Source organism: Cyprinodon variegatus, unplaced genomic scaffold (assembly GCF_000732505.1).
Source record: "Cyprinodon variegatus isolate N-32 unplaced genomic scaffold, C_variegatus-1.0 Scaffold149, whole genome shotgun sequence".
NCBI lineage: Eukaryota > Metazoa > Chordata > Actinopteri > Cyprinodontiformes > Cyprinodontidae > Cyprinodon > Cyprinodon variegatus.
Genome location: NW_015150602.1, coordinates 340,130 through 366,458, shown reverse-complemented (window position 1 = coordinate 366,458; position 26,329 = coordinate 340,130). Strand labels below are relative to the sequence as shown.

At 37.4% G+C, this 26,329-nt stretch overlaps 1 protein-coding gene across 1 annotated transcript; it reads right to left on the bottom strand.

The window, feature by feature from the left end:
* Positions 1 to 4,044: 4,044 nt before the first annotated feature.
* Positions 4,045 to 24,788, bottom strand: has2 (hyaluronan synthase 2). Its single transcript, XM_015377234.1, has 4 exons — positions 24,610 to 24,788; positions 9,991 to 10,617; positions 8,562 to 8,663; positions 4,045 to 8,463 (listed from the first exon to the last, which is right to left on the bottom strand). Exons 2-4 carry the CDS (start codon positions 10,615 to 10,617, stop codon positions 7,534 to 7,536), a joined length of 1,659 nt encoding a protein of 552 aa, XP_015232720.1. The 5' UTR covers positions 24,610 to 24,788; the 3' UTR covers positions 4,045 to 7,533.
* Between the last annotated feature and the right edge of the window lie 1,541 nt (positions 24,789 to 26,329).

The following is a 26,329-nucleotide window of genomic DNA, read 5'->3' as shown; positions in this document are numbered from 1 at the left end:
GGGAGAGACAGACACAAAACAGACCACACAAACTGGATTCCTGACAACTATAGAGTGGGTTAAACAACCATAATTTATAACATTACATCATCGTCTCTAAATATTGGTATTTTCATTTTATAACAGGCATCAAAACAGCCTGAGTTGAATAAGCTGGCTAACTTCCTAATAATGGCTGGGGACAATGAGGGAACCACAATGGTACAAAATGCTTTCTGAACTCCTGAGATCTTACCATGAGTCCCACCATTATTTATTGAGATATTTATTTGATTATGTATGCAGTGAACTTTTGTTTGCCAGGCAAATTGCCAGGTGAGCAGAAGCAAATAAAATGGTGAATTCTTTGCAGGTTTCTTGTTCTGCGTGAACACACCATGAGTCAAAAAGCAAGTAAAGTCTATCCAGCATAAATACTTTAAAACATGCAAATTATAATATAGATCATGACACCATCTTGTCCTTGGTAGAAAACATGGCAGTGTGCCAAATATAGGATTTCCTGTATGGTGCCTGTAGATGGAAGAAAGTGTCCTCTGCTGTTTAGCTGTGTGTACTACCCACAAGTCACAGATCATTTTTGCTCTACTTCAGCCTGGCATTTGTAGCAAAATTGACAGCGAAGTGAAAAGCTGAATTTGGAAAGATTTAAATACAAGTGTTTTGCACCATTTATGTTAGATCAAAATGGAGATTGCAGGAGAATCAAGAACCCTCAGCAAGACCCTTAACCCCTTTTTGCTCCCCAGGGCACCGCACTGTGACAGCCCACCGCTCCCCAAGGGAATGGGTTATGATGCAGAAGTGAATTTCTCTCTGGGCGAGTGGTGATTTAGTGGTTAGGACATTGCGCTTGGCTCCCAGAGGTTCTGAGTTTAAGCCCCACTGCTGCAGACTGCCACTCTGGGTCCCTAAGCAAGACCCTTAACCTCACACTGCTCCCTGGCCGCCACACAATGCAGCCAACTCCAACTGCTCCCCAAGGGGATGGGTCAAATGCAGAGCTGAATTTCTCCAGAGGGCAATAATACATTTTTTTTTCTTCTTAATCATCATTAACTTAAATCAACTGGTTTATTTTTTATTCTGGTCTAAATTGTTCCATATATCAAAGAAAATAGATATAGCTATCAATTTGTTGCACCGCTAATACAGCAAACACCAAAGAAAACCTTCATGTATTCATCCATGTTTTTAGCATCGTTTTCTCCAATTCAGGGCAACAGTGATTGAGGGGATGATGACAGAAAATTTCTAGCTTTTTACACCTTAAACATATCAAAATCGACTCTCAAAAATATATATTAAAATATTCTCTCATGTGTGGCTTGTGTTTCACAATTCTTTTGCTTTTGGCAAATCTGTGTTGTGCAACTCTGTCTTTGGAAATAACTATAACAACTCACCCTACTCTGTCAGTATGCCAGTAAATGACTTCATGCAGTTGTCTCAAAAGAACTAAGGGCATAATATATTTCTGGGATGAAACTTTGCAAGATACTACTGTCTGATATCCCTCTGTCTGCCTTTTGATTCAAACCTACACTTTCTATGGAAATCTAAATTCAATTAATATTTCTTTGGTTCGTCAAAAGAAATCATATCAAAAGTGTTTAAAGTCCAAATTTCACTAATATAACATCACAATTTTCATTGGACTGAGATAAGTTTTACTTCATTGTCCCCAGAGGAGCGAATTTGCTGCAGCCAAAAATAATAAATGTATAGAAGGTGCACAAAAAAAACGAAGCAAAATGCATAATTGTAAAATCCAGAATGAACCGTTTTATGCAAATGCAGATCGCTTATCCTGATTTGTACTTTGAAAACTCTATAAATCTGTTTTGATTCAAAGAGTATTTCACTTTGCTTAATGATGGCTCCACTCTAAGTGGCTGTTACCATGACTCATCTTTGAGACCTTTCCTCTATTTCGCCTCAGACAGCTGCCTACTGCAGCTACTACTTATTACTGCAGGCATGTCCAAGTCAGTCCTCGAGGGCTGCTGTCCGGTGGGTTTTCTATGTTTCTTGACTTCAGCACAGCTGATTCTGATTATTGTAATTCAGCAAAATCCTGTTAATTAGCTGTCAATGAAAAAGCAGCTGTGCCCAAGCAGGGAAACCTCTAAAACCTGCAGAACAGTGGCCCTCGAGGACCGACTTTGGACATGCTTGCATTACTGATTTGTAACACTTTGCACAATTTGTATATGAAAAATAGACCTTCAGCTGCAAACAAAACCTTTCAATATTTAACTTTTTCTTCTAGGATTTTAACACAGTAATGTAACTGCAACTTTGTATTTTACATGTTGGTGTTATTTGCCCTATAAAGAAAAACCTATTTCCTCTTGTCACCTTACATTAAATAAATTATTGTGGAAGTTTAGAGAAAGCACATCCCACTTCCTGCAATTTAAACTGAAGACTTGAACATTTTGTTTCTTTTTTTTAATTAAAAATCAAATCAAACATCTTTAACTTTTAGCCAAGGACTTTAACTTTCTAAGGCTTGTTTTCCATTTCATGCAAAAAGTTCTGTCTGTGGTGGAGAGCTGTGAAACTAACTGAACTATACGTCATCCAGCATGGCAGACAGAGTTGTTATTCAGAGTTATAGTATTCGGGTAGTTACATTTAGATGCCTGTGGTGCTGCGTCTGTAACCTGATGAAAGTGGCATCCAGCTGAGAGTTAGCAGCAAGGTAAGAGTTACTCAGCTGCTGGAGACAGTTTGCCTGTAGGGAGCCATTATGATGCTAGCAGCAACGCTGAGCAGTGCTGTAATGTGTTTGGCAGAGTCAGAGCAGTGATGGGACCGAATGCTGACGCACTGAGAAGAAAGTATAGCTGCAGCTAAGCCAACATTTGATATTCTTTTTTGCATGCATGACAAATTCTTATTTTAGAGAAGAACAACTTAAGGGCGACGATTGAAGAAAGAATTTAAGGGAAAATTAAAAACAATGCTTATTTTGTGCAACGAGAAAAAAAAATCAGGCTCAGTAGCTTGAAACAAGTTGGGAGACAAAGCCAGAGTAATAAATCATTTGAGTTATTTGTTATTAATGATTATATATCTGATTGCAGAAGTTTCAATTATTAGTAAAAATGTTTCTAACATAAATAAATATCTTAAAAGTGAATTGTGTCTCCGGTATTTCTATTGTCATAGCCCAGCTTCCTGTTTTCTGTCAGCTTTAAGCAGACATAAACGGTGTGATATTTTCAATCGTTGCAGACACATCTAAAAGTTGCAGGTTTTTGGCCCTGGATAACTCAGGTTTGATAATGTACATTATAAATGGTCAGTTCAGTTTTTTTTTTTTTTTTTTTTTTCTTCATTCCTAAACAAAGAGAAATTTGCATTTCATCACATTCGCTGAATCACAGTCCCAGGGTCTTGTAGTGTTAAACTACCAGGTACTGACTTTCTTTCTGAAATCAAAGGCTTATTGTGACTTATTATTTCAGGATTTTTTTTTACATAAACTTTTTCAAGAATTTTTTCTATGATATGAAGTGTTTTGGTTTAAAAAAAAAACCCAGCAAATATTGTTTTTGTAATGTTTTTATCCTATTGCAACATCCTCTCACCCGTCATACCCTTTTTTTTTTAGAAGCTTTCTAGTTTAACTTTGTGACTCCAGTTAAAGATTACTAAATGTTTCTTGACATTCAGGTCAGTCTCATAAAGTATATAACATATAAGTCTACAATACACAGTTTACAGTGAATTTTAAGGGCTAATTTCTTTTCTTATTGATTACATCTTCTTAAATTAAAACTTTTTTGTTTGATAATATATCACTACATTAGTGGTTAAATTTAACATTTTTTTTACACATCTTTAATAGGATTTACAAAATGAGAATAAAGCTGCTAAATTCCTCCCATAGAAATTAAAAAGTCAATAAAACTATTCTATTTGTAACAAAAGAAAATTGTTTAGTGTAACACCACCAATAATTATGCAAGACACACAGAATTCTTTTGGAATGTCAGTTTTATTATGACTTAAAATAAAAACACAACCCTTGAAACCAGGTAATTTCTTTTATATATAATTTCTTCATAAGGCACTTTCAGAAAAAAAGAAGGACAAAATTAGAAAATAATCACATTTATTCTGGGATTAAATGAATGAAAAACTGATCAGTCTGCTTGCCTTTATGGATAATTGTAGCTTCAACTGATTTCTAATAATGCAGGAAACCAATAGTTATTTCAATGAGTAAATTACCTAACAAAACTGAAAATACAAATTTTATTCTTGCAGTGTAGAAATGTACTCTGACGATTTGATATTTGACAATATTCTAAAGATTTCTTTATAAACCACAGAATGATCTTAAATAAATATGATGCTTGTCTATTCAAATACAAATAAAAGAAATAACTTATTCCAACAAATTGCATTTTTTAGCACTGTTATTGCAAAAAGAAAACCTTCCCCTCCCAGCTCATAATTTCACATTGTTTGGTCAGATATATAAGTAACTGTTGGAACAGTTGAAAATACAGCACATACTTTTTCTCTTATAAAAAAATTAAACATGAAATTAAAAACTTAGTTCTTTGGTATACAAGCAAAAATTGTCTTCATACAAAAGGCAATAAAATACTGAACAAAAATACTGCTACATAAAAGAAATGACACGTCAGAAAAATCCAGCTCTTCCAGTCTTTATATGGAACTGTGTAGAAAAATATTAACAGTTTTAATACCACAAATAGACCATAAACTCCTAGAATCCATCCTATTGCATCAGTTTTTGGACAGTATTCTGACACCTTGATGCAATGCAGAGAGGTATTTTTTCTTGGTCATTTCAAGCATCACACTGAAGAACAGGAGAGATGCAAAAGTGCATAATATTTAAACTAATTTCCGCTCCTGATCCACAGCAAAGAGTGGCCTGTTTCATCCCAAAATGATGTTCCTTTCCATCAAGTGCCCTTATTTACATTCCTATTATCAGGTAGTACTGTTCCCATGGTGACAATTTCTTCTTTATTTATTCTTGATTCCTTCCACCGAATTCGGCAACATAAGCAGCTGCGGCTTCATTCTTCTTAACACCATATGTGAAGAACATAAGGGATCAAAGCTACGATGAAAACAAAAATCACAGTCCTTGGATTGTAAAACATCCACCTCAACGGCTTGGTGGTCCTCTGTCGATTAGGCTGAAATAAATATATTATCTGTGAACTGATACAAACAATTTTCTTTGCAAAATGCAGTCCTCATTTATATTTAAAAAAAGTCTGGAAACAAAAGTCATTGTTTCAACAAAAATAAAGTCACAGCAGCAGTAATGCAAAATCTTCCGCTTCGGTCACATGTTCAATCTGATCAAGTTCATAAATTCTAATGTTGTAAACACTGAAAATAGCCTGCATTCATGTCATATGGGATCTGTTAACCTACATCATTTGTCTGTTACCATGTAAAGCAATAATTTACATTCAACATGCTTACTCTAAAAAGAACATCAGTCATTGCTAAGTTTAGGCATACAGAGGGAAAAGAGAAGTTTGCAGAAAATGTGATGGATGATATGTCTTTCTCCGCAGTACATTCAAATGTGGCAATAATAGCAAGTGCTCTGTTTCTGCTAATATCAAAAGCAGGGAATGCCATCTTATTCTGTTTGCAGTTTCACATACCTAAAGTTTCAGCTAAAGTTAAACTGTGACTAGTATGTTAAAAGCAGCTGTAATCATACAGCTGCTTCCATTATTCCTGCTGCACAGTGCCAAGGGCAGCATTGTGGCTTCACAGTTAGAATGTTCTGGGTGGAACTTTGCGGGTTGGTTGGCACCTCTCAGAGTGGATTACACGGGAGACAATCCCTGTACCTTTAAAGCAGGTGCATTTCACAAAGAGGTCTTTGGATGCTTCCCTATACGACATGAATGCAGCTGAAAGCAGCTCTCCCTCTTATAGCCCTTTGTGCTTCGTAAACTGGTACTGTAACGTAAAACACTGAGAAGGCACACCAATATGTTACCCTGGATGCAACAAATACACTGAAACAGAGAACCGGTGCAGGGATCTATTTAAAAAAAATAACCAAAAAAAACAATTGTATCAATATTGTAACAAATATATCTGTTTAGTTTGGGAAACACTTACATACTGTAACAGTAATATTTTCTCTGGGATTATGCTAAATGATGTATTGATGAGATTCTCATTGTCTATCAGTTAAAACCAATGAAAATTGCACATACAAAGAAAACAATGTAAATGTGTAAAGGATTACACACTTACAAAGGGAATGTCCTACAGGTGTTTTGTGTGATTCTGTTTTTATTTCAATTTCTCTGTGCAAAGCCACTGTACCACCCTGCACCACTGAAGAAATAGCTTGTTGAGACTTATTTAAAGTTTTCAGTGCAACACACCAACAAGCAAATACAATATTAGACCAGTTTTCTCAGATTGCTAATGCCCAAATAAATGTTCCTGGATATTTCAACAATAAATGCCACTGCACATATGTAATAAACACCATACTAACAGTGAGGTTTAAAAGTACGATCATGAAGGTGTGCGGCTGACTTCATCCATGTGGCACTGAAGTATAACTAAATTAAAGATAAATTAAGGAATGTAAACTCTAAAAAAGGGATGTTTTATCAGTAAGCCAACTGCCTCACAACCAAGGAAACTCTCAATTCCATTCAAAAGAAGATAAAGCTGCAATAATAGTTCATTACGTGACTTTAATCCATTCAGGATACATTAGGTGGAACTCATGAGAAGAACTCATAGTATCACATATTATGTGTGGACTTATTTGTTTTCATTTCTTTGTATGTGCTGATTAATTAGGTTTTAACTAATGTCTGGGGTGAACACTACATAAAAAACCCCATAGAACTAAAATGACTGAGAAAAAAAGATTTCTTCTTTTAAAGTTATTACCCTGTAACGTGTTCATGTGGTAAGAACACATCAACAAACAGACCATTTGCTTTATTTGGTGAGGCTACTTGCTCCGAGGTCATACAGAACATGTATGACCTCTGCCAAAATGGCAGCCATGTTGCTCCCTTTCAATGCAGAAACACAGATTATTCTCAGCTTGTGGTTTACAGACATTTCTTAGTGACGATGACTCTCTGGGAGAAAATATATTCTTCATGTCAAGTTAAACCCCAATAGAAAGGCTAAAAATCCACAGTTTCCCTGGCAAAGTTACATACGTTAGACAGATGCCCAGTGGATATGACAGCAGTAAGAGGTAGCTAATATTAAAAGCCTAGCACTCTTTTAAGTCCACTTTGATAAAAAAATGACAAATATGCCACTGTAAGTTTTCAAAGGTGTTTGGTTAGCCTATACACTTAACTCTCCATGATCATGAGTTGAACTGTTACAGTTAGACCCTTCCTTTGCTTGTTGTAGTTGAATTCAACCAATTTGCAACCAGAGTTGTTATGAGTGGAAACACTTTTGTAAACAGGAATTTAAAAACTGAAACTGGTTCAGTGGTTAGTGGTGCTTCTTAAATTAAGGTCATACATCCAGCACCATATCATAATGAGTTTCTTTCTTCCTTTTTCCACATTTGTTTATAAGAACGGCATATAGTGTCAACAGTATCACCCAGTAACTGGCATAGACCACTGCCCCAACGATGAGCACAATCTCCTCTGAGTGAGGAAAAGGTTTTTTAGTCTGTTGGATAATAGTGTAAATAAACCCAATAAATAGGATGGTAAACCAGATGGTTATTGGAATCAGACCAATAAAGTTTACCACTATTGTTTTCCTCCCAGAGGTCCCCCAGCCTGATTTGTTAATAGTTGCTATTGCAAACATTTTAGCTGGCAACAGGCTTGACATATACAGTACTGAATAGAAGGACATGAACACCATGACAATGTTGCCTCTGAGGCAGCTGGCAAATGATGACTTGATCAATGCCACTGCTTGCACAATGAGTAGAAACAACAAAATATTCCAAAGTCGTCCTTGGAAGAAGAGCTGGATTGCAGTTGCGATGAGGAAAAATGGAAAGAATCCTGTGATTACAGCCTCATAAGTCATCCAAAGATGATGCTTGTGGAACCACATTGAGTTGTAAAGCCATTCTCTAAAATAAGACTTACTCCATCGAGTCTGCTGATTGAGCCATCGCAGATATGTAATAGGTGTCTCCGTAAGGCACTTCGACCTTGCAGTGTATTTGGTTGCATACCCAAGGCTGAGAACTCGGTTTGTAAGATGACGGTCATCCCCAAAGCTGCAGTGGGATCCCATGAAGGTCTGATTGTACCAGTCTTCAAGAAACTCATGCAGGAGAGAATTTCGGTACATTCCTAGAGGGCCACTGATGCATTGAACACAACCAAAGTATGACTGGCAAGCCCGCTCGATGTTGAAGGCCATCCAGTATCGAACGCTGCTCAGGAAGGAGATCCATGACTCATATTTATTTAGGATCTACAGAAGAGTAACAGTAATTAGGTTTAAAATATAGTATTTAACTTGTATTTTTGGTGTAAAATGCTCAAAAAGAAAAATTTGCTTTGTTACTCTACCTGTACATCTCCCCCAACACCTCCAACCATCGGGTCCTCCTCTAAAACCTTCACCATCTCCACTGATGATGCTGGATCCAGCATGGTGTCCGAGTCACACACCTGACAAAAAAACCTGCATTGGGTTAACTGTGTTTTTTTCCATCAGATAAGCAACAATCTTCATAATCTTAAAATAAATAGTACTGCCAATGACTACATCCTTTACATCAACCACTAAAGATCTGCTTTCAACTATCAATGCCACTCTTGCTCCCTCTTTTATAGATGCTTGCTCCATTTTCTTCCATAAAAGGAAGTCTTTCCTGACAAAGAAAATCAGTTGATGGAAAAAAAAGAAACTTGGCGCCAAATCCCCATTAACAAAGGAATCTGTTACAGACTGAACCTGATGATAGTGGGAGTGCTGGGCTTTCTCTTTAATTCCTGAACACTGGAGAGGGCTGGCAGGTCTTCTGGCAATGCAACACTGAACTTTATAATCTCTCCTAAACAAGTGTTTTGAAGGCTACAGGTGTTGGACCTTTACTTCCCAAAGCCCTTATTTTTATTAGCATTAATGAAATCACTTGATAAATTATCAGGAATTTTTATTTTGTCTGCAATTGTGATCAAATGTTCCAAAAATATTTAACAATCTAGATAAATGATAGGGGGAGTGTTGGCCTAGTGGGTTAGAGCAGTGCGCTTGCGCTCTGTCACAGCCTCTACTAAGGGTTCCTGAGCAAGACCCTTAACCCCACACTGCTCCCTGGGCGCCACACAATGGCAGCCCACGGCTCCCCAAGGGGATGGGTTAAATGCAGAGGTAAATTTCTCCAATGTGAAATCAATAAAAGTTAAATTATTATCATTATTATTTTATTATTATGTAAAAAGACTCAGTTGATTAATTTTATTTTGTTGTTGTTTTTTAAGAGTTTCTTGCCAATAAAGACCCAGTACAAGATTTAGAGAGTGTATTTTATTATTATTTCATCCAAACTAAACTTTTGCTGTTAAACTTGTTAGTCAACACATCCCATTGCCAATCATTTGTCTCTTTCCGATTTGGTGTTTGATCTAAGAATTCTGCACATATAGTCGGTTATGTGATGTAAGCCTGAACCCTGTGAAAATGATCCGCTGTTATACTTAAGCATCAGCTACTGCTGCCCTTTGTCATGCCTCACTTCCCAACATGATGCATCTAGTCACCGTCTGGCTAAAAGTAACACAAAAGGCTCTTTGTGGAGCTCATGTCTGGCTTTGCGCAGCCCCCTTTTTTCCTGTCCCCTGCCACATGTCCTTCTGTATGCTTCCGTTGACTGCATGTCCCTTGGTCTAATTTACACTGTTTCCCTCTTTTACTGCCACCCGATGTTTGGTACAGTGAAGCTAATCTGTTGAATTGATACCTTCTATCCTTGTTTCAATGGCTAAGCCTTACCTGTACATAGTCAACGCTCCTTCCCAGTGCTTTGAAAGCTGTGTACATGACCTCTCTCTTGCCTCCCCACTTCTGCATGATGCACACACACTTATTGTTGAGCACAAGTTTGGAGACTTGTTGGAGGCTCTCAGCATAGCTCTCCTCTGTCTCTTCTGGACCTTTGATGTGATAATTACTCCTCCACACATATGTCGCTGACTTGTCCCATCCCATTACTTCCTTAAAGATTTCCATCATGTACATGTCATCATCTGAGTTCCCATCGATCACCATGATCACCTTGATCCCTGGATATGTCAGCCTCTTTACTGACACCAGGCACTTCCTCAGGTAATTTGGATCCTCCTGATAGGCTGCTATACACAATGCCAAGGACTTGTTCAGTTTGATCGGAGTCTCCAAGGAGCGCCGCATATTTCTGTGCTCCAGGAGTGCAAAGAGACTCTGGATGATGAGATGAACAACCAAGATAGCACCATACAGGCCAAATGATAGATGATTTTGGGCTGTGGTGAAGAACTGATAGCCCATGATGTAGGCTGTGGAGATTCCCACCAGGAGAGACACCCCAAACATAGTGGTCCCGAATATCCTCAGGTAGGTTAGGACTCTCTGGCACTTCATCTATGAGCAAACAGAAGATAGGATGTTTATTATGGGTTATAGGAAAGGTGATAGATAACAAGATGACAGCATATCAATCACTCTTCAATGAGATCTAAATATCTAAAGGAGAATGTGTGTCCTTATTTTGTGCATTAGGCATGTTATTAAAAACACAATCACATAGGCACATTTTACTATGTGACCAAAAAGGTTGTTCTAAAATTCAGATCAGACGAACTAGCAGTACAGTGTATTTTGTGTCGAATGTATCTCCGTTATTACCTAGTGTAGTGGGTTTATTGTGCTTTGCTCAGTATTAACCTATGTAATACAACGTGATCCCTTTCCCCTTTCAGCACAAACACAGGTAATGAATGAAGTTGTCTTTCTTTTCCTTCTCTCCTGCCTGCTTGCTCCCTCGCCCCAGAATGCTTGTCTAAATGTTGCACAGTTGAGAGTATCCAATTGTTGGGTGTCTCTTTTAATGTGGGTGGGCACACATTACATGTTTTCTTGACCTAATTAACCAGCAAGCCAGTTACTGTGGCCAACTATCCCACAGAGAGCAGTAGAATGCAGTATTGATTGATATGAGCAACATTCAAGAGAAAATTGATGATTTCAAGAAAGACAGTGATTACAGTAAAGTCTCAAAAGCCTTTTGTGGGATAACTGTTTGTTTTATGAATGTTGTCATAAGACCTTTGTCCTCTTTTTGTTTCTGATCCTTCTACATGACAAAAAAGGAAAAAAAGACTTCAGCTGAAACTAAGGAGGTCCGCTTCAAGCCCTCATTTACGTTGCTACCAACATCTGTTTGGCAGAACAAGGAGACCCACTCTGCGTGGCTTGACTCGGCTCAAGGCAGAGCGGACCACCCTCTGATGTCATCTGTTTTTATCTCCGTGGGAAGAAGGAGACAAGATCTCTTAAGTCATTTAATGCTGCATGAGTGCTTCTTCCCTTCTGTGATTTCTTATAAACATTATTATAGGAAAATTAGATCCTTCACTAACCTTCAGGTCCGACGCTACCGAGTCCGTGACTTGGTAGGGTGCCTCTTTTTGCAACATAATTCAACAATCTGAGCGTGATTTAGGTGCAATAAATGAGGGCACTTTTCCATGTGTGCATATAGTGAATCTAATACAAAAAACATGCAGTGGAATCATCCAGGCAGGTTATGCATAAGGTTATTTACACTCCCTCAACTGTATTGATATCCCTTAAAATGTTCAAATCTTTTGCATGACAGAAGTGTCTGTCAAATACATATTTGTTTTTTAACACTAAATTCAATTAATCTGAAAAATTTGGCATGCATTTGCCTGTAGCCCCCAATTCTCTAAACAGATTTGTGCACCAAGGGACTATTCTTTAAAAAAACAATTCAAACTCAGACCCTGTATATACAACATTCCACTGAAAATGCAATTTTGGGGAGTTTTCTTTTACCAAATCCTCATGACAACATTTTAAAAACAGTCTTTGTATAAATGGCACAAGCATGAAAATTGTGAGAATTCCTCGCTGCACCAACAGTTGGCAGTAAGGTCTTTGAAACTTAACAACACTTTCAAACACTTCTTGCTTATAAAGCAGGGGAGAAGTGAGAACTTTGTTGGAGACTCATTAGGTGGGTTTCCATCAGCTTTTTCTAATGTATGATTTGAAGTATTAAATCGGTTCTGTTTGCCCTGTCTATGTAACAAAGGAGTCTTCGATGTTTTGAAATCTTTAAAGTCTCCATTCTGTTTTCAAATTTTCATTTCAAGGGGAAATATATGCCAATGCCATGTAAATAAACAGGGGAAATTAATATTTGTTTTTCAAAAATGTTCAATAAAATAATAAATGAAAAAGAAAAAAAAAACATTGGTGTGTAAATATGGCCTCAGTGAGACTGTAAGAATATTCTTTAAGCCTTGCCAGAGATGCCTAATTAAATTTAAGTCTGGACTTTGACTGGGCCATTCTAACATATGAGCATTCACTGATTTAAACCAGGAGCCTCGAACTACAATCATTTAATCTGTGGTATGTCTGAAACATGCAGGGGTCCAGCCCTTGAGGACTCAGGACATCAGACCCCATTGATCTAAACCATCTTGTTGTAGCTCAGACTGGTTGTTTAGAATAACTGTTCTGCTGGAAGGTCAACATCAACCCCAGCAGATCATTATTCATGGCTGTCCAGAGATCTTAAAAAAAAAAAAAAAAAAATCAGGTTTATAAAGTGTAGCAACAAAGATCACATTCTCAAGTCTTTTCAATTTGGTTGCTCTGACTACAGCTTGCAAGACTGACACTCCTGTCCCTAGATATTAATTGAAGACAACTTTTATTTGACAAACGAAACATCTCCAATGATCACTCTTCTTCATGGTTGGCCATTAAGCACCAGCAATTGACTTATTTAAATCCTCTTGAGGGACCGGGCTTTTTTTTGTTTCAGTAGCTAACTTTGTATCAAAGACCACCAAACTAACAAGTGGGGTTCCCCAAGGATCTATCTTGGTGTCCCTCCTATTTAATTTCTATATTTTCCCTCTAACTGAGATCTTATTAAACAACCATATATGTCATCATAACTATGCAGATAACGCACACATATATGTCATAATGTCACCAGGGTCCAGGAGAACCCATTCAAGCACTGGGTAAATGCATAGAAGAAATCAATGGGTCAATATGCCAACATTTTCTTCGGCTCCATACTGAAGTTGCAATTTTAAGACCAAAGGAAGAGCATTTAAAGTTTAGCACACAGCTTTAGTTATTAAAGCTAAGAACTGCCAATCAGGCTCTAAATCCGGGTTTAGTTATGAACTGGGACCTCAACCTTTGTTAAAGACAGTAACAAAGTCGTCTTCAATCGAAAAAGAAGGATTAAAGGACTAATGTCTCAGCATATTGAAAAACTAATTCATGCATTCATCTTTTGTAGTACATGCCCCCAGTTTGAAGGTTTTACCCTTCATTTCTTAGAGAGTAGACTTAAATATACTTCTGTTGGTCTATAAATCACTGGGTGACCAAAATACATTAAAGACTTGTCAGTGCATCAACTGCCCAGATATCTCAGGTCTTCTGCCTAAAATCCACCCTTCATAAATAGACCCAGAACCTAATTTGGAGAAGCAGCATTTAGTTGTTATACTTCATTAATCTAGAACAAACACCCACAAGACTGTAAAATGGCTAACATCATAAGATGCTTGACATAAAGTTTTTTTATTTATTTTTGCTAAGTTGCATTTGACTATTATTTCTAAATTGTTAAATGAAACATAACTGATTTAATTTTGTAGTCCAACTTTTCTTTACCTGCCTTTATTATGTCACTGATATGAACTTTTCTCTGGATGTTTTCTTTTCTTATGTTCTGTTGATTCTTGGCATTTAAATAGAGTCTGTACTGAAATGTGCAACACATTGCCTTGCATTGCTTCGCCTATTGTTGACTTTGTAAGGCTTAAAACAATATGACGTACAGTCTTTTTAAATTACTGTACACAAACTCAAGAGCTGTTTTTCATTTGGGAAGACCTTAACCCTTAAGACAGATGAAGGGAGGGCAGAGAAAACAAAATGGAAAGGCAGAAAGAAAGTAGGAAATAGAAGAACATAAACAGTCAAGAGAAATAGCATTTAACAGAAACACAGAGGGATAGCCTCAGTTGAAAGCAACACATAACACACCCACTCACTATATAAGTAGACCACAACCAGCACAGCAGGGCTCCTTTGGCACGTGGCAAGTCTAGTAACGTCAGCCACTCATTTACAAGACCCCAGACACTCACCCATGCAAACACACAAAAGGGTCATTTTAGAGAAACCATTACACCAGCACAGAATGTCAGCCTGTCTGTGTGAAAATACGCTTTTGACTGAGTTATGCTGACCTTTACTGGCTTCTACATATGGATGGTTTACAGCAACTTTTGGACAAGCAGAATGAACTCTGTGACCCTGTCTCCATGAATCATTGCTGAATCAAGGAAAACCTTTGCCAGATTAATCAAAAAACCATGAAAGCACGCATTATCCTCTTATTGCTTTTCTTCATTTGCACTTTGTTGAAATAAAATGCCTGTTATGAATGTATTTTTAATTAAAAAAACAAGGAGAGACTGCTTATTTAATTTATGCCTCACAGGGCTTAAGGGTTGACTATCATCATTAAAAACTAACAGAACACCATAAAGCCTTGATCCTCATCCCATCACATCTGCTGTTCTGGGTGTGTGTTATCTTGCAAAGGTCATACTAACAATTAGCTCAGAGAGCAGAAAGATTAGCTACGGGCAGCAGGGAGTCCCTGAGAGATAAAACTTCTGAGGGAGCACTGTCTGTGACCGTGGAGGTGTCATCGACACAACGATGATGCCGTCTCTTTGGACATATGTTTGCGTGTCAGGAGACGACATTTATCAGCGCAAGTTCTTGGTGTTATTACCAAGGGATGATATCAACTTTTTGTTTATTTTTATGTCTCCACACTTATGAGAAACACTCTAAGTCCCAGATAGTGCCGTTCTTTATTGTTCTGTTGCTGCATTTGAAAAGCTCTTTGCGTGATCAATTCACAATATCATTTCTAATACTGTGGATTGGATGTTCTGGCAGTTATTTCATGCCTATACTATTGGTAAATCTGTCCACTATTCAACTAAAATAACATTACATAGTGTCTTAATTTCTAATCAAGTGTTTAAGTTTTTTCTTCTTTACTAATACACTTCTGTTTTTCTTGGTGTTAATGAGCATTTTAGGTTAGTCCTGTTTTAGTTACTACCTGTAGATGACATCAGTTGATTTTGTCACCATTTTTTAGCTGTCTTTCAATATGGTAAAAACAACAAAAGTGTTCAGTTCCTCTGATGCTGATGCCCAAAATAATTTGGATCATCATTAAATAAAGTAAATAAATAGGTAATTGGCAGGCCATTGTAATTGAAATAAAATTTATTTTAAGGTATGGTCTTAAACAACTTAGACTTTTTGTTAATCTGAAAGAAAAAATAATGGTTACCGGAGAAACGACCTTGCAAAATAAAATTTTCCAGCAATTTCTAACTTTCTCAGGTGATCTTCTGGAAGACAATGTGATTCAGGATGCCCATATGACAAATAAGCCCCATTTACACTACCCTTTTGAAACTGTGCCTAGATCAGTCAAAGCACAGTAACCAAGATAACTGTTGAGTGTAAATGGCAAGCAAAACTGAATTGGACCGTGCCAGTAACAACCAAACCGTACTAAACTGGTACTAGTCCATCAGTAGGGCTCAAAACAGTTCAGTTCTGGCTCAGTTAACAGACAACAAAGAGCGCATGAGCAGATCACGTCATCTACTTACACACAGCCTCCGTAATTATGAAGTTTCAAACATTCATAAAAATCCTAGCTTCCCTACCATGCCATCATTTCCAATGATAGGTCTGCTTGCCCTGATTAGACTATCGTTTGTTGTATCCACTTCCCAAAAGCAGACTGTCAAGTAAATTCACCAAATGTTGCCTTCTTTGCCTGACTCTCCGTAAAAAAACTAAATATCATAATTATAACCTAACTTCCTCATTCCCTCTAGAGAGCAGTAGTACCGTAGATCTTCGCGAGTAACCATGGTAGCGTGATTTGTAAACGGTCGTAAGGAACCAAGCTCAGCACGGTTAACTGATCCAAGCTTGTCCGAACTCGGCATGGATTGGTTTGTAGTGTAAATGGGGCTATAATGTCCAACATTTCTGGGCACCATTGCCTTTTCATCCCGGCTGCTAATAACTATTACTTTTCTGAAAGTAATCATTTATAAATATTTCTTTCTCACTCTATTCAAGTCTCCACATATTGAATGTGTTAAAATACATATATATAAATTATAAAAAAAAACACAAAGAAATGGTCCATCAGTGCTATCTTGTTGAGCTTATCCTCTGAGATTAAATATGTTTGTCTATTTGGTCTAAAAGTGCATTTTCTTATCAGAATTTGGTGTGACAGACCAACACAGAACAGTAAATACTTTTCAAAGGGAAGCGAAAGATGCAAACCTTTTAAAAAATAATACTGCCTCTTTTTTCTTAGACATATAAATTAATTTACAGAGCATTGAATTGCCTTTTACCATGCACCGGATTTAAAAAATGGCATTTACCCATGTAGCGGATAGTTCTTGGGTTTAGAAAGGTCTTGGTTTTTGTAGAGATGATCATTGAAATCTGGGGGCTTCATAGAGAACAGGATGTTTTTGGAAAAGAACTGACACTGACCCCATAGCGGGCTCTCTTAAGAGAAAGGTGCAGCCCCTAGGAGGAAGGTTTATAGCACGAGAAGTCTCCAATGGAGACATTTTGATAGAAATGTCTCAGAATGAGTGTATGCGTCTGTATGCGCTTCCTGTTACAGGCATATAGGAGTACTTGTGTCATTAGTGTATGTATACTCTACACATGGCATAAATCTAAGGCAACAGAAACATGTTGCCAGGCTAATGGAAGCCAAGACAGCCTTAAAGCTTAGATCTTTGTTTCAGAACAGTCAGTGAGTGGTAGGCTCGCAAATAAACATCTCCTGCCAAATGAGATCTTTTCACAGATCTAACCTTCGTAGTTAAAGACAGCTTTACATTTTTGGCTGGTCTGAGGGAACAAAGTTGTTTAATCGTTTTGGTATTCATGTGATAGAACATGCATGTCAAAACAGATTTAAATTAATAAAAAGTATCTAATCATTGAATCATTTTGATCACAACAAGAAATGGTCCAATTTTGCATGTTCTCCATGATCATATTAGCAACTGCAAATGGATGAGGTCATACCTTTTTAAAATCTCTAGCAGATCATTGCTCTGGTGACACAAAAAAACATGTGCAAAAGCATGTAAATGTTTTGATGTGAGCACTAAACTGTCAGCTTAACTTTGTCCGATGGGCTGCAAAAGACCAGGGTGTATCTAAACAGGACCAAACATCGATTTAATCACCATGACTTTTGCACGAAAGGCTGAGATATACCTAAGCACGATAGAGCACAGTTAACAGTTAGGAATAACCGCATTGGTTGCCTAGTGGATAAATCAGGCAAACCACACTACAGTAAAGTTAGCCACTTTTGTTTACAAGATCAAAAAATGTGCAGAGGTCATTGCAAAAATCAAAACAAACAACTACTTTAGCCAAAATGTGATGAAAGAGACACCTTAGCTTGTCTATATACTGAAAATTCATTAATGCCAACTTGAGGACCTTCTGCAGATTTATTACATCACATGTAATCCACAAACCATAGTGAGCAGATATGTAAGCTTGAAATAAGGTTGTAATCATTAATATACATCTGCACTACTAATTCTCTTTACAAACAATAAAAAATGCAATGTTAATTTTTTTATAGATTATCTACATACCTACATAACCCATTGTTATCTTTTCCATGAAAAAAAAACTCAACCCAAAATATTACAGGAAAATATAATTATTTTACGTTTTCACACCAATGATTGCCAGATCCATAAATTAGAGGTAAAGTTTTTAAGTGAAAGCCATATACTATACTATAATAGGACTGCTTGAAAGACACTAAAGCTTAGCTAGCGCTGAACTTCTTGAATTGTAATGAAACAAAAAAGGGTGACACTTTTTGGGCCAAGTAGACTCTGTGTTCGCCACTCTGGAGAAGATGTAGAAATAGAGGGGCTCATTTAAGTAAAAAAAAAGGAGAGGAAAAACAGTTATTTTCTTTCTAATATGTATTAAGTATTTAGCTTGCTTATGACACTGGAAGCTTAGTAGGGTAGTTGAACAACCAAAGTGTTTATTGTGAATGGGCTGGTTGAGGGAGACGGATGATTTGATTTTTGTCTTGTACAAATAATCAAATTGACTATCTGTTATTTTTCCTCCTTTGCAAGGTCTAAAAATCTCTGTGTGAAAGCAAACCACACCAACTGAGCGACTACCCTCAGACAGCAGTGTAACTGTGGCCTTCATAGAGCTTTAAAAAAAAAAAAACTGCCAGAGGTGGATAACAGAGGTAATAGAGACCGTAACAGAGACTAATACTGTGTGAAATTAAAATGATCAGTAATAAAATTATAAACTAAAATGTTTTCAATTATAAGGTATTATTAGTTATTTCTGTTTTCAGAATTTTAATCTGTGGTTAAAATGACTGGACAAATGGGGAAAGGATTCTATCACAACTAGGGGCTTAACCTTATCCAGTGGTAAGATCCTAAGATGTTAAAATGCCCCAATAGTTATCATAAAAAGGTGTTTACTTCAAATTTGGCACATTATATTTATGTTTAAGATGCTTCTTCTGAAGTCAGATAGGAAGTAGTTTCTGAGTTGCCGTCTCTCTGAATAATGCATGGTGGTATGGCTGACAGCACCTGGGTCTGAAAGCACTAAAAAATAAACTGTCAACAAATCCTGGAGCATAAAGAACTGAAATTTTGGGGAAAAAAACTATTGTCTAAAAAAAAAAATCAACGTTAGTTATAGGTGCAGAAAATTAAAATAACACGAACATACATTTTTTTCATTATGAACTTAAATATCTTTTAGTTTTTGAGTCCCTCAATATGCCCGTTTAGACCTAAAGCTCACTCTAACAAAATGTTTGAAGTGGGAAAATTTAATTAAAAAGTTAAGGCAAGCACAACTGTGTTCTAATGTCATTTGCATAAACAGCTTACACTTGCTTGATAGAAGTGTTTGCATTGCCATCAAATATACCATGGGGAGTCATTTAATTAAAGTCAGTATCCGTAAAATGTTGAGTAATAAAGACCAAGAAAGAAGAAATTATCTTGGTTCTTGTCTTTTAAAATTAGGTGGAAAACAGCAAATATAAGAAACAGGACGATTTGTGCATCATCCAACATCCATCAGCAAAGGCCTGGTTAATAGCTAAACAGATCCATCCATCCATCCATCCATCCATCCATCCATCCATCCATCCATCCATCCATCCATCCATCCATCCATCCATCCATCCATCCATCTTTCTTTCTTTGGCAACATCTGCTATTTTTCTGTTGATGCTGACCCACAACCTGGTTTGTAAAATGAACCCTTTCATGTATACATGAAAAGAAATAGGAATCATCTACTTTTGGGAAAGGTCGATGATGTCAAAGTGCCCAAAGATCCAATTCAAAATTGGTTCCTCAACTGCCCTATAGTGCAAGCTTTGCATTACTATGTAGATTGTTAAACTCTGAATGGACATCTCCAAATGAACTAAAAGGTCAAGTGGGTTTTCAAAGCAAGAGCCAGACAGTGGCAGACCCCCCACACAACACCATTTATCCCATTCTCCTTCTGCTTTCCCATTCATGAACCCCCTATGTGGTCAAAGTAAGCTGCTACTGAGGGATCTTTGTCATTATAAAAGCCAAAACTTAACACCATCACGTCCCTCTAAGGGACAATGCTACTACATGATTGAGATGAACAGAAAATCCTGCTGTTTTATACTAATGAAGTTTCTTCCTGACCCAGTGTTATGCTATTACAGTGTATGCAGCGTTGAAAAAAGACCAGAAAATAAAAATGTCCAGGGAGATCTCTTAATATATATACTGATCATTTGTGCTGTGAGAGTGGGCTGAAACCCTGGTAGCAAACCAGACTTTATTCATTGCCAGCTGTGGTAATAAAATTACACCACTGTGGCAGATTCTGAGAGGCCAGATGTTCAGATGTGGTACAGCCAAGGATTTTTCCTACTACAACGATATCTTTGTCTGGACAGCTGTTTGCTCTTCCTTCCTACTACACATCTGATCTGGTGACTAAATTATTTCCTTATTATATCCTGGAATATGATATATAGGCTTCCGAAACCATTTAAAACTTTCTCACCAGAAGTTTCTAAAACATTCTAATTTTTGCCATCTGGTTAGCATTGACATTCCCTTATCTCACACACATCACCACAGACTAGAATACTTGTCCCATAGCAATTTAAATAACAATGGCTTGTGAATAAAACTGCAAAAACAGCCAAAAACTAGAATTGGAAGGGTTTAAGTCTAACAACATGACAAGCCTCCTTGATTATATAGGGAAATATTTCAGTATTGCCTTCCAAAGATTTGAGCTTTTCATGTGTGATTCTTAAGAAATACAACAGATTATGTAAAGGACTGTTTTTAGCATGAAAACCTTCCATTTTAAAACTCTTACAGTTCCCCCAAGTTTGCTGTATGTCAGACTCTGGGCTGATGTTGACCCAGTCTCTCATAGTCCCTTAAGGTTATAATGATGTCTGAGTTTGTTTTGGTTTTTGGCCTCCCTGATGAACTTTCAATAAGGTCATTGAGAATTGGTGATTACAGTGGCCCAAAATAACACTTCTTGCTTTTACCTTGTGGTGCGATGCTCCAACATGCTGAATAAAACTTCTTTCCCCAAATTGCTCCTGGCTTGTTGGGTACGATTGCACCTCAAGGATGTCGCTATCTCCTTCTTCAGGTATCACATTTTTTGGGGGCAAAACTGTGAGTGAGCCCACTGCCTTCGACAAGAGGCGATCCAACACTTGAATTGTCTCAGGATCTGTCCTTGTGAACATGACAGACAAATCTTGAGGGTGTTAAAACCTCTTCTATCTCTCAAATACTCTCTGAAATAGCCTAAATGTACTTAGTCTTTTTTATTCCAATCCGGATAATTCCAGCGAAATCAGTTTTCGTCTTTGATGATGTTCTTCTCCACAACAAGGTGCAGAAACTCTTCTACCTCCCTGCAAGTATTAAGCAACTTCTCCACTGCTGGTAATGAAATCCTGATGTTAAATCATCTTTCTGTGATGACTCTCCATTGCTGTATGTTTTAGGACACCCTTAACTTTTCTTCTCTCTCATTAAAACTTCTGGGGTTGAAGACCTGGCACTAACATTCTTGCCTACAGAGCTTTCTTGATGCAAAACAACTACAACTGCATGTGTTTTCTTTTAAGGCAATGGTTGGGGGGATTAAGCAGCCCTCCCTTTAAACCAACAGCTTTCTAATTAAATCACAATAAAGGTTTGATCAGCTGTCCTGTCTTCAACGACACTTTTCACTGAGCTACTGATAGGATCGTTAAAAAGCTGCTAGTGGCATGGCAAAAAAATACTAATTAAGCTTTTATTATGAAGTTGATTTAATTAATATTGCAATTAATAGCAATGCACCCAATTGTCATTAATTAAAGTAATTTAAACTTTATCTGAGTTTTCATAATAAAATGTTACGTTAAAACGTGAAGCTGGTAAAGTTGTCAAAGCTTTTGGCCACAGATATTAGATCATGAAGTTTTTATCTGGATTTCTTTTGCTTTTTTATATATCAAGATTTATATTTTGAAACCTTCAAATTGGAAATGCACTAAGAAACCCATGAAGTTAGGTGTGCCACTGTGAACTAACATAAAAGGCTCGGTGCAGCGTTTAATGTGCACTGGCATTAACCCTCCCTGTGATACTCTGCATGGCTCAGGGTGACGTAATGGGAATTTAAATGTAACTCTCACTCAGATCCAAATTTTCACTTTTACTGGCTGGCTCCAGTGATGCTTCAGTTTGCTTTTACCAATGAAAACCTGGAAAAATCAAACTATGAGGTGAGGTAGTTGGTGGTGCTGGTAGAGAGGAGGGGCTAAACCAAACCACTCTTGTCCTCCCAGGCAGTCTGGAGCCCAGAGGCTCAGTGTACTGAGGGACCCTTGCTGAGAGCAGAAATGGCATCTGAGGCTTGTTGTGAACCCTAATGGAGGGCAGCCATGGAAAGCCTTCCTGTGTTTGGTAGTAAACCACTGAGTGCTGCAAGTGGAAGAAAACTGATGAGTTTGCACTTCTGCATGACTGTGCCAGGCAAAGAAAAAAAAATATCATTTTCTACATGTCCTAACTTCAACTAAATAGAAAGATTTACCTCCATCAGACCACCTAGATTAAATTATTTCACTAAAATGCACAATAGTGAGACCCCCCCCACACTCTCTTGACTACAGTCAGCATGGGAACTCCCTTGAGGGTTGAGCTTAGGATCAGCATATTTTGTTCATTCATTCACAAATCCAGAGAGTTCACTCATGGACTTGGTAAAGAAAAGACTATTTGATGTGCATTCGCTCTTGGCATTTATGTTTCAAAACAAAGAAGGTCACAAACTGTTATTTAAACTGGACAAAAAAAAAGTGAATTCTTTATTATAACGGGTCAAGGGTTGGAGATGCATATTGGCATAATTATATTACATTAAAAACAATATCCCTGGTCAGTAGGAAGCAGATTTCCTGTGTGGGTTGAAAACTTTTTTGTCCATTATGGATACATTTTAGGAATGCCTAGGCTTCCAACACGCAGATGGGCATTCCTCGTGTGGGTTATACAGTATATGAGCCAAAAGTGGTAGGCTATCTGGGCTCTGAGATGTCACAGTAGGTTGACAGAGGAAGCAAATGGGCCAGATGTTCATTTAGAAGTGCATAAATGGGGCACAGATGCTTATAATGCATGAGCAACTTTCATAAACCCAGCTCTACTTACAAATTTTACATCACTGCTGTTTAGAGTAATAACTTAGTATCTTAAAATTAAGTGGATTTCAAAGTTTGGAAAATGTTTTCTTGATATATTGATTTAGTTATTCCAGATTAGTTTGAATCTTGAAGTTAAAGATAACCTGTCCTTTTCCAACTTCATTACAGTTAACTGCCAACCTCTGCACCTGAACTAGATTATTCTTTACTGAACAGTTGGAAGTATTATTTAATTCTGAAAACATACATCATTGATTCTTAGTTTCCCCACAGAAATCTCATGTGGTCCCTGTGAACACATTGTCATGTCTTGTTTGGTCTTGTAGGCAGGATTTACTTTTACATCTCTACATTAACCCTCCCTTAAAAATGACCCTACCCTTTAAGGCTATGTATCATTAAGTAGTGTTAGAGTTTTAGAGTATTAGATATCTAATTACGCGGTCCTACATTACATCCTCGATCAAGCATTTCCATTGGCCCAGAAATACGATGGAATGACGCAAAACCCGTTTATCAGTTTCATTTATTCTTAACCAAACTCCACAAACCAGTTTCTTTCATTAGAAATAATTCTATTTGAGAGACATAAAAAATACCAGTTATGAGAGGTAATAATACCTATAGTCATGGGCGGTTCTAGACAGGGGCCAACAGGGGCCAGTGCCCCTGTAGATCATGTTCTGGACCCTGGATTGAAGACATAATCCTCAAAGAAGTTCTAATAATGATCTGCACTGAAACAGACATGGTTACTAATAGGTCTTTCGGAAATATTTGTTTTCTTTACAATTTTTTTTAAAACTAATTATTTAAACAAAATAGGGTGACAGCTTCAGTGGTAATGAGATAGGATCTCAAAAAAATACTCCTACTCAGATTTTATAGAAAATTTTAAATGTAACTTAAATAAAGTAAAAAAAAATATGTACAATTCCTAAATTATGAGTGTATATTGACCTAATAAGAAATAGAATTTTAATTAAACCTAACTGAATATAAATTTCACCTCATGCATCTTAATATATTGGAATCCCTTGCCCTGTTTTTCATTTCATGCTTATCTGTGCCCCCATGAAAACACACTGGCCCCCTCCTGGCCCCCTGGTACATTTGGTCTAGAACCGCCACTGCCTATAGTCATTAAAATAATCAGAAAATATTAACCAATGAGCTGATAAACAGGCATAGAATCTGTTAAATGCAGTATTTACTGCGGAAGGTGACCCGGTTCACCAAGCTTTAAACATCCCAAGCATATTAAAAGTTGTTTATTACACATAATTTCAGTCATGCAATTATTAGATGAAGCCTTGGAATGATATAAATGGACAAAGTATCAGGATATCGGTTTGTTTATATGTAAGAAAAAAAAAAGGCAATGAAAGTTTTTTTTTTTTTTATCATATGTTGACATTTCTGTCAGTCATCTGGGATCAGGGTCACCTCACCGCAGGGCCGCCTACCTTGAAGCAGCTGCTGTCCTTCAGTTGGTCCGCAGAGGGGATGCGCTCACCTCCGTCAGCTGTGGTAGCGGTCCACAAATGAAGAAAGTGGCAAATAAAATTGAACGGCAGTGGTTCTCATGAATGCGTTCAATATTTCCCTTATAAATGATTATAGTAAAAAAAAAAAAAAAAAATCAAAAAAACAAACAAAAAAACAATCCTTATCCTCGGGAATAATGCTTGTCCTCTAACTAATCAGTCTGGGGCCACATGCATCTTCTTTTACAAATGCAAACATTTTGTCTGCCAATTAAATGAAAAGTTTATGCAAAATCAAACCTGCTAAAATACATAAACTAATAATCAATATCAGTTTGTGGTAATTTCTTTCATATTATTAAAACTTTATGAAAGTCACAAAAATAAAATAAAAAAAAGATTCCGATTTTTGAAAAATAATAAAAAAAAGTATTTTTCTAGCTATCAAATCTCTGCTGCCAGCTTCAGCTGTCCTTGGGGGCGCATCAAAGTGAGGGATTCAGTCTTCCCAAGCATCCAGGTTACACGGAGCGCACAGAAGTGGCCAAAAGTTTCTCTCAGCCGCTTTTTCAGCTGTCTAATTCCTTCCAGACGGATGCGTGTGTATGTGTGTCTGTGCGTGGAGCCTCCTTTATGGCTGCTGTGACTCCAAAGCTCCTTTTTTACCGGGCTGCAGCAGATTGGTGTTGTTTTAATGTGAGGGGGGAGAAGATTTTTAGGAGGGGGTGTAAGGAGGAGCATTGGGGAGTATAAAAGGCGGCAGGGTAGAAAAAAAGAGAGCCATCCAAACTCATTCAGACTTCTAGAGGTGGCGACACAATGGATGGCCATTCACCCACTCCCTTCAAAACATCTTATTATAAGAGCCAGGGAAACCAAGGGAGAATTGAGAGAAAAGCAGTTGAAGATGATGGACATGATGTCACTATATCACCAATAAAGATAAACCTGTCCGACAATGTAGGAGAGTCTAAAAGCAGACCGATAACAGGCTATGAGTAGAGCACGTGTGAGCTGAATGGAGGAATCTGTCATTTCATTGAAACTCTGTGTGCAGTTTGCACATTTCACCAGCAGGGTGTGCTGTTTCATACAGATCTAAGTAAAGGAGCTCTAGTCTATAAAATACAGGAGCGCTGCTCAAATCTGATAGATTTTCACAGAAACACAGTATCAAGAACTCCTGTACCAGGAAAATGAAGATGTTGCACAATACTTAAGTTGTGTGTGACATTGCTTTTAAAACAGGCAACCCCCCAACTTTTTATGATCTCCAATTACTCCATCGTCCCAATTCCAACATGCATTTATCCACTGAATGTGGCTTCACAAGATAAAGAGATGTAAAGAAATTGAGCAGAGCAAGAGGATCTCCAGTGTACTTAGACTTTATATACATGCTGAAAAACCATAAAATATGGCTTCTGACTTGTTGCTTCCCAAAGGATTCTTAATTACTTATTTAAAGAGGCAATACAGAGCTTTCTAATGATAATGCCAAAACACAGAACTCCAGCACTCTTTTTCTTGTTTTTATAGCTTGTGTTGTACCTTATGTTTTTTTCTCTTTACCTGGAGTTATCATTGGTGTCTGAGTTGAACAAGATTTAGATCCCTTCTTAGTATCCAAAAAATTAAGAAAAATAGGCTTCAGGCTTAAAGATGCATCAGTGCTGATGTACTGAGGGTCCAGTCTTCT